The following is a 9,701-nucleotide window of genomic DNA, read 5'->3' as shown; positions in this document are numbered from 1 at the left end:
CTTTGTAAGCTGTGAAGAGCTGTGCACGGCAAGGTCTGGGTGTTTACAGGTGGATAAATGATACAGTAACAACTCAAGATGGGCATTTGGCTGAGCACCTCACTAGGTCACTGCATTTAATCCTCATACCACCCTCTGAGCAGGTACCAACATCGCCCATTGCACAGATGAAGAAACCGGTGCAGGGACGGCCCAGGATCACACATCGTGTAAGTGGCAGAAACCCAGGACTGTAGGGCTGCAAGATGGGTGCTCTGAACCACCAGGTGGGGCCACGAGGGAAGCCTGACAGGAGAGGAGTTAGAGGATTAGAGGGCCTGGAGGCAGAGGGGTGGGGGAGGCACACAAAAGAAGCCTCCTCCAGGTCCAGGCTCTCCCTTCCCTCTGCTTTGAGGGCCAATTAATCCTGCTCCTTCGGCCCAGCTGAGACCTTTAACAAGCCAAGGCACGTCAGAGGAAGTACACAGTTACATAAGGGGCAACTGCCCTGGTATCCTTCCCTGCCTCCAGAGAGGCTGCAGGACTGGCTGTCCCAGGACTGTGACCTCCAGGGAGTTGCTGGGAGTGTTTTACTGCCTCCTCTTTCCCCTCTGAACCCTCCTGTCTTCACCCCTTCCTTCCTGCCCACCACACCCCATCCTCACCAGCTCCCCTAAGCTGCTCACACCCAGAGCTCAGGCACTAAGGACAGCTCAGCATGGGAGCCTTCTGGAGGCTGCCTTACACAGTATATCAACCCTAAAACCTCTCTGCCCCACAACAGAGCAGCTATTGAGCTCCTACTGTTTGCCAGGCACATTCATATCCAGCCACATCCAAGCTTTGTGACCTTGGGTGAGCCTCCCACTCTGTGCCTCAGTTTCCTCACCTGTAAAAGAAACATGAGTTAATATCTGCAAAGGATTTAGAAGAAGAGTACATGGCCTATAGTAAGCTCTATTTATTCATTTAAATTCATTAATTTAAACAAAGTTAAAATCTTTATAACAACTTTGCAAAGGATTATCAGCTCCATTTCACCATTTGGTAATCAGGGCTCAGAGAGAATTGCTTTTTTTTAGTTCATTTATTCAACAAGCATTCATTAAGCACCTACTATGTGCCAGGCCAATGCACCCTACTTTGTATACTTTACCCCACTCAATTCCACAGCTCTGTGAGGAGATGTTAGTGTCCCCCACATTTCCAAACACCCCTCAGGGGAGCAGTACTACCCTGGTGGAGACCCCTGGCTGTTTACTGTCTGTGATCACTAGGAGAGCAGAAATCTGTATTTCGCCACTGTTATATTTCAGCCCATGGCGCAGATTAAGTGCTTGATAAACATCTGTTAAGAGAAGGAATAAACTACCTCTAATTCACATGAGGAAACTGAAGTTCAGAGAAGCAGGTGATTTGCCCAAGATGGCACAGCCGTTCTGTGGCAGCACTGAGACTTGAACTGGTACGTCTGACCAGTTCAAAAGCCTGTGTTCCTACCGTGACACTGATTCTACCCACACGGAGGGCTATTTGCTGGGAAGAAGAAGAGATCTGAGCTCAGTGCAGACTCGGGGCTCACGGATAGCAGAGCTGGGGGCCAAGGCCCCTGTTGCCTTCTTTATTGGAAGCCCTGGCTCCTTCCTGCCTCCAACCTATTCTCCTGTGTTTCAGGCCACAGGCCATCCTGTTCAGAGGAGCAACGCTCCCTCATTAAGTCCTCTATTGAGAACGAGGACCAGCTGAGCTTCAGAAAGAGTGGAAGTTGCCACACAGCTTCTGGGGCCTCCTGGCTGCTTGTAGGCTCATGCGGGAGCGCAAGGTGAGAGGTAAGGGCTCCGAGTGGAGGGTGGGCCAGGGTTTGGGGCTATCAGAGAGGCAAGGGAGGGTGCGTGGGGTGCTTCAGAAGACAAGTGCAACCCCCCTTCCTACCCATTTTCTTCTGGCCATGGAAGCTGAGGCCCAGAGAAGGCAGAAGGACAAGACAGAGCCCCACACTCACGAGTGTGCACTGTGTACCAGGCCGAGTGCCAGGCTCTTTCATATTTGTTGTAATGGCATCTGTGCCCCACCTCCCGGGAGACTGTGAACACCTCCAAAGTCAGGGTCCTCAAGAATCCAGCAAAGTCTGCACACAGGTGGGTGTTCAGAAATGTTTGCTGAATACATGAATGAGTTATTTGTCCTCAGGATAACCTGGTGCCATTGAGGAAACTGAGGGTCAGAAAGGAGGGAATTGACAACAGCATCAAATGCAGCTGAAAAATGATCTCTGGACACCAGGGACCCTACTGAGAGCACATGCGAGTGGGGGGAGGGGCGGGTCCCAGGTTGCAGGAGACTGAGGAGTGATGGGGGATGAGGGAGGAGGCGAGCTGTAGGCAGCTCTTCAAGGAGAAGCTGAACATATGAGAGAGAGCGTCAGAGAGATTGAGAGAGAGGGCATTCTTCTCTGCAATAACATGCACGTAAGGCAGTCTGTTGCTTTGTTTTGTTAACGTGGGGGAACTTGGACAGGCTTCAGGGCTGGTCAGATGGACAAGCAGAGGCTTTCTAGAGATTCTCTTGAGTCACTTAACCTGGAGGTTCAGGAGACGTTCCCTGCAGGTGATCACTGAGCAGGGCACGAAGTTTCACCTCTTAGTAGAGACCCTTGCTGCCCTTAGAGGAGGCAGAGGGAGGAAAGGAATGCACTTGGAGACCTCACTGTGGGCTAGGCCAGCCCTGGGCACTTCGCAATTCTGTTACTCCTCAAAGCAGCCCTGGGAGGAAAGGGAGTCCCATCTTCACTTTACAGAAGAGCAGTGCTAACCCGCTGTCGTGTGGCTTCCACCAGCTCGTTCATTCACTCATTCAGCAGACCCGGGTCAGCGCTCACTGGCCAGACGCTGTGCTGGACAGGGTGGCCAGTGGGAGCGGACACACGGCGGAGTCGGCCCCGAGGCAACACCGCTGTCTCCACCAGCTGCTTTGCCCCGTGAGCACTGTCTCTTGTTTTTACAAAACAGGGAAGCCACTGCTCTCAAGATGGTGAGAGTTAAGTGAGATAACTTAGTGGGCAGTGCTGACGTGCCTCCTCTGTCACCCTGCCTTCTGGAGGAATGCACATTGGACTTCCTGCGTCTCTCTGCCTGAGGGCTTCTCTGGCTGCCAGGCTGAGCCAACACCTGGGAGGCCACCAGTGCCGGCCCTGGGAACAAGCGTCAGCCCCAGAGGGACAGTGGGTGTTGGTGGATAAACGCCCCAGCTCCTCACCCCTGGCTGGGATAGTCCTGAGGGTGTTTTGCAGTGGATGGCGGGACCCCAGTAGATGAGCTCCAGCTGCAACAGGGAAACCTACCACCAACACACACGTGTTGTGGCTTTTCCCCACTCCTCACCAGGCTTCTCTGAATCCCCTCCTGTGTCAATTTCTTGCACCAAAATCCTTGTTCAGAGTCTGCTTTGGGGCAAAAACCACCTGAAACAGATGACTAATACCTGGCACTCAGGACATGTTTAGCAGGTGTCACTTACCTCCATGCTCATCCTCACTTTTCCAGAATCAGACATCTTCGAGAACACAGTTGTAGCTCTCGCTGAACCACCATCGGCCCATCAGCATCATCCAGGAGCAGGCCTGCGGCCTGTGGATGCAGGGACAGGGAGGGAATTCAGGGCCATGGGCCCTGCGTTACCTACTACAGGCTAAGCCCCTTGGAAGCACAGCACTACATAGCTGTAAAATTACTTTCTTGTGCCCCAGGTGCTGTGTTCCATTGTCTATCCCAGTGCTCTGACTCAGGGTTCTATGTTCAACATATTAGGCTTCAGGCCCCAATTCTATGTTCCTTGTTACAAACACTCTCCATCATTGTCCGCCTCCTCTCCTCCTTCCAGGTCCCCTTGTGGGCAGCCAGGTTAGAGGTGAAGTTCCCCTGGGTCCGGGCATAGGAGTTGATGCAGGCTCACCTGCCCTCCAAGCTGGCCAGTGTGGCCAACTACCCAGCCCAGTGTGCCTGCCTGGCTGCCCTGCTGAGTGCAGAGATCCAGGAACTGGTCAAGGCTGTCACCCCACCCCACTACAGACTGGTGTGTTCCATCAGCATTGGAAGCAAGGGGCAGGATGGCGTGGTGGTCTCCAGTGGGTGCCTGTGGGACCTGCACGCAGACAGCTTTGCCACCTTCCACTGCGTGAACCCCATGCTCTTCTGGTACACGCCATCTATTTGTAGTGAGCCCTGTGTGATGAGGGGTCTGGGACCCATGTGTGGCTCTGTGCTAGAGTCTGGCAGAGAAAACTCAGCCCCTGGCCCATCAGTCAGTGACCTGGGAACACAGCACCCACCCAGACAAGGCCAGCTGCTTCCACGACTCACGGTCAATGGAAAGCAAATGAGTACAGAACATCTCCGTGTGCCCCTCCTCAGGCCACTCAGACCACACACACTGCTGAGCTCCTTCGCCTCTGGCTGGAATTATGTCAGCCACGTGCGGCTCCTGGCGGGCTGCGCAGATCAGAGGCTCTGAGGGGCAGCTATCTATGTCTTTGATTAATAAAAAATGGGAGATAAATTAATAATGACTTAATACATGCAATTTGGGATCAAAATCCTCCAAAGCATGGGAAAAATAATAAAAAGGGGAGTTCGTGAGAGTGAAAAGTTTGAGAACAAGTCCTGTCGTCCAGAGGCCAGCATGAGCCCAGTGCTGCTGGGGAGGGCTTCCTGTGAGAGGAGAGAAAGGGGGCTGGTTGTCACGCCCACTCTGGGCACCGCACATGTTCCCCTCATCTTCACACAGCCCTGGGAAACCACTGGTACCCTCTCCAGTTTATAGATGAGTAAACTGAGGCTCAAAGAGGCCAAGTTACTCGCCCTGGATACTTACAGAATCAATAATAGAGCTGAACCTAGGTCTACCTCACTTAAAAAGGAAAACAAAATAAAATTTAAAAAGTAACAAAAACAAAGTCCAAAACAGTGGTGTCTGGGAAGTCTGGTTTGAGTTTACGAGGAAAAGAAGAGGGACAAGCAGAGGGAACAGCATGGAAGCTCTGCGTGCTGGGCACTGTTACTACTATTTACTGTTGTGTCTAGACCAGAGCACATAGTAGGTGCTCACAATAGTTTCAGATGAAGATGGAAAAGTTTGGAGGCATAAAAGGGCACAGCTGATCCTGAGGTGGGAGAGAAAGAATGAATGTTTATAAGCCTCTAGTTTTTGAAGCACTTTGACCAGGCATATTTAATTTAATTTTTAAAAATCTTTAAATATGAAACTATTTCAAATGCCAAAAAAGGTAGGACATAATAAAGCAGACAACAGTGAACCCATTACTCAGATTTACCAGATGATCATATTTTGCCATACTCATTTCCAATATTTTTATAATAAGGTGATACACATAAAAGCCCCCATCCCATCCCCTCCCCTCCCCTTCTGTGTGTCAGAGGTCACCACCCTCCTGGAAGTTGGTGAGCCTCCTTCCTGAGCATTTGGTATTATTTTGAGTTTTTAAACTTTCCAAATATGGGTATCTCATTGTACCTTTCCTTTTACAATTGGCTTTTCACTCAGTTATAGTTTTAGGATTTACCCAGTTGATGCATGTGGATCTAGCTCCCTCATATTAACTGCTGTATAGTATTCCATGTATGAGTCTATACAGTTCATTTCTTCATTTTCTTGCTGATGAACACACAGGTAGTTTTTATTCTTTGCAGTTTCAAATAGTACAGCAGTGAAAATCTTTATTCACATCTCCTGGGTGCCCCCACATGTCATATATAACCTGTATCACAATTGCAGCATGTAGCCCTGAATGACCTTGGAGAACTGTTTAATGTCTCAGAAGCTTCGTTTTCTCATCTGTAGATTGGAGTAATAAAATAGCACACATTTTGGTGACAACCGTGTGCTTCAATGTAGCTGAAAAGCATTTTGCAACCTGTAAAGTACTCCATGAAGGTAAGCTGTTTATTACTCGGGTATTTGACACCCAGGAAATACTGAGCACCCTTCCACGCTGGGGACACGATGAACAGGCCCCGGTATGGGCCCCTGACGTGCTCACATGCAGACAGTTTGATGGGAGCGACAACAGAATAATGCACAAGATCTAGCCCGGAGTGCAGAGGCAGGCAAGGCCTCTGTGAGGAAGTGATACTGAGCTAAGTAAGCCCTCTACAGACAAGGAGACAAAGGTGAGTGGACGGCAGGAGGGTGGAAGGATGGACAGGGCAGAGGGAGCCTCAGATGTGACAGGACTGATGGACCCAAGAGAACAGGCATGGAATTTAAGAGTGGAGGGGAGGGGGACAGTCACATAAAATGTTGAAATAAGTCTGGAGAGGTAAGCAGAGTCAAGATGCTGTATCTTGAGGGCAGCAGGGAGCCCCTGAAGGATTTTAAGCAAGGGAGTGATGCACTCAGATCTGTCTTAGAAAAAGCGGTCTGAGTAAGCTGTGGAGGGCTGCCGCCCACCGCTGTACCTACACTCCACAGCAATGTATGGTGCACTTAAAATTTTGTTACAAGGTAGATCTCATGTTAAGTGTTCTTATTACAATTCTGAAAAAAAAGGGGTCTGACTGCAGTGTGGAAGAGGGTGTGGGGGAGAGGCTGGAGGCAGAGGGGAATGCTGCAGCGGTGAGGGTGGAACCAAGGCTGTCCTTGATTTTAGCCCCCTCACCCTGACAGCACACCTCCCACGACATGTGGCAGGGGCAGCACCAGGAGAAAGGGAGGAATGGGCCAGCTGACTCCTGATTCAAAGAGTCTTCTTTTTGGGCTCACTAATCATCTTTCGAGGCACAGGACACAGCCACAAGCTCGCAAGTTTCCAGATGACATGAGCTCCCTAGCATTTGGTACCAAGGGTGTGGCTGGGCCCTCACCAATGTCCCAAGATGAGAGACCCCACCAGCACCCAGACTGCCCAGATCCCACACAAAGTGAGGGGAAGTGGGGGGTGACACATTCTAGGATAAGAGGGACTGTGGGTTATCCCTGGGTGGCCATATCTCACACCTAAACATCAAATATCTAAAAAATGGGACAAAGACAGACATACAAGAACTGCCCCAGATCCCTCCCTGCTTAAGTGGGGACCTCCATCACCCCTAACTAAGAGCAGGAGGATTGCCTTTGAGACCCCTATCCTCAGTGGCCCTCCCCTACCCCGTCCCCTAGGCCAGGTTAAAGCCCTTGCCATCCCTTCTTCTAGCGTGCTGTGCCTCCCTTTCTAGCACTCTCATCACTTTTAGAATCACAACTTTAATTTCTGCCCTCCTTGTTGGGCTCTAAGCTCTGTGATGAAGCTTACCAAGATGGCCCTGCCTGTTCACTGCTGGTTCCTCAGTACCTACACTAGGGTCTTGCTCATAACAGGCCCTCTAGGAGTATGTGTGAGTAGACTCAACAGGACATGCTAAGTGACGGCGAGGAAAGGGTGGAGGAGGATGCTCAGATTTCAGAGAAAGGCCCTGAGAAAGAAAAAATGTCCCGCGCAAGTCACAGGAGGTTCTAAGAGATCACAGTTCCTGCTCGGGACCTCTGACGCTCAGGGAAGGGCCTTCCCACTCATTATGCTGTGCTGAAGACAGGCTTTGCAACAGACCAGTGATTCCTGAAGCGTAGTTCATGGAATGCCAGTCTCAAAAGATTCTAGAGGATAAAATGCTTTCTAGTTAAATAAGTCTGGGAAACTTTAGGTTAAACAAAATGAAAAACATCTCTTCACTACCGGACTTTTCAGAGCCTTTAACATGCTCACGTGCGCATGGTTCTTGGTGAGAGTCACGTGCAGTGCTCCCCACGTCTATTTGACCATGGAATTCTGCCTGTGAAACTTGCTTTGAACCTTTGACACCATCCCTCAACTGCTTGTCATGATTATTTATTGAACATGGCACAGCATAGAGATTTGTCACAACTTTTTGGGCAGTGTAGGAAAACCCTGTTTCACAAACGAAAATGACTCCAAGCCCCATGATATAAATGGGCTAAAACCAGAATTGCTCTGGGTGAAAGGGGGCCTGGGGACTCCCCCTGGTCATCCTTTCACTGCTGCCATGCCAGCAACCCTAGTGTCCTGCAGAGCTCAGTTTAAAAATCGCTAGTACAGAACTCTGAAGACAGGGCTGACACCAGAGACCTGGCTTCAACACTGACCCTGCCATGAACTGTCACTTCACCTTGGGCGGGTCCCTTGGCCTCGCAGGGTCTTGGTTTCCCTGTTAATACTGTAAGTCTCGTAGACGGGATGCTTTTTGGAGTTCTGAGCTTTAATCTATGATATAATGAGGACTATGATTCTATGACTGCAAAATTCTAACTCTATAATTCTCTGGTTCTCTGGTTCTGAGATTCCATGGCTTAATATTCCAATTCTGTGACTGCCTGTAGCCAGTCTGAGCTGGAGCAGCATGCTGGAGCCCAGGCTGCAAAAAGCAGAATTTATTAACTGCAGTGCGCTACCCAGGAGCGCTGGGTTCCCTGGGGAGGGCATGCCCCATTCAGGTAGGTAGCGGGGAGGGGTAGGAAGGGAAGACGGGAGTGGATTGGAATCAGCAGCAGCTCAGTGGGCAGAGCAGGGAGAAGGACCCAGGTCTCCTGACTCCTGCTCTATCTTTAGATCTCCATAGCAACCGTCACCAGGGCGCCTGAGCAGAAGGCTGAGCCCGCAGCCTGCAGGAGGGAGGGGCATTTGCTTTCATGCTGCTTTTGCTGGGAAAGGACTCTGGGCTGGACTCTTAAGCCAAGGAAGGGGGACTGGGAGTGAAGCCCTTTGTAGCAGGAGAGGCCTGGGGCCAAAACAAAATAAAGGTAATCTAGGGCCCCACCTTGTTCTGATATGTGGTCAGGTCACAGAACTCACAATCTTCATCGAGTCAGGCTTGTGGCACTGGAGGAACATATATCAAGTTCCTTCTCCAAAGAGCTCTCATCCTCCCCTATGGTCATTCCCTAAAGACTCAGTGAGGGCCCCATCTGAGCCAACCCCAAGGCTACAGAGATATGTAGTCTTCAGGGAAGACAGGCTTTGGCACTGGTATTACAGGGCAGGGCCTGACAGGAGCCCCTTACAAACCCTGGAGTCTGAAGAACCAGGGAAGCCCCTCCCACCCCTTCTCCTGCCAACTCCTACTCAGCCGGGACCTGGCTCCTTCCAAGGAGTCCTCCCTGACAAACGCTGGGCACTCTCCTCCTCAGGGCTCCTACAGCCCCATCCGCCCTCCTCCCTCCACCCAGCAGCAAGATGCCTGCCTGAGGGAGTCAGGGACTTCACGGGGTGGATGAGAAATGGAGGTGCACAGAGGTGTACATATTCATCCAAGGTCACTTGGAGAGTTAGCAGCGGTCTTCCTTTCACGTCTTCGAGTCCAGTCTGTGCTCCTTCCTGTGTCCCAGTGCCACGCCTCTGGCCTGAGCTTTGGAAGGGAGGCCAGGCCTAGAAGACAAAGTAGGAGTCCTCGGCGAGGCCCGCGCTCAGCAAGCACCTGGCCATGTCCTTGGTAAACTCGGTGGAGCCACAGACCAATGCAAACGGCTTTCTCCGGCAGGAGCCCACCAGCTCCTCAATCAGGTCCTGGGCCAGGCGGCCGAAGTGGGTCTTGTCCCGGTAACTCCAGGGAAGCTGCTCTGGGGAGTTCTCCTGGGATGATGAGAAATAGTGGGGGAGACTACAGGGAGTCCTCAGAGTTCACAAAGTCAGCACCTGTCAAGTGAGGAAACTGAGG

General features: G+C 51.1%; 1 protein-coding gene across 5 annotated transcripts in view; it reads right to left on the bottom strand.

The window, feature by feature from the left end:
- Window positions 1–94: 94 nt before the first annotated feature.
- CYB5RL (cytochrome b5 reductase like) overlaps window positions 95–9,701 on the bottom strand; it is a 28,708-nt gene continuing 19,101 nt past the window's right edge. For 2 of the 5 annotated variants that reach the window (XM_072974398.1, XM_072974402.1), the window contains one exon: window positions 5,299–9,616. In XM_072974398.1, the coding sequence (XP_072830499.1) occupies window positions 9,413–9,616 (204 nt within the window). In that variant the 3' untranslated portion in view covers window positions 5,299–9,412. Of the gene's footprint in view, window positions 286–3,495; window positions 3,606–5,298; window positions 9,696–9,701 lie in introns of those variants that run through there. The other 3 variants (XM_072974403.1, XM_072974401.1, XM_072974405.1) reach the window with 3 other exon arrangements.

Source organism: Vicugna pacos, chromosome 13, assembly GCF_048564905.1.
Source record: "Vicugna pacos chromosome 13, VicPac4, whole genome shotgun sequence".
In the NCBI taxonomy this organism is placed as follows: Eukaryota; Metazoa; Chordata; class Mammalia; order Artiodactyla; family Camelidae; genus Vicugna; species Vicugna pacos.
This window is presented reverse-complemented; position numbering and strand designations above follow the sequence as displayed.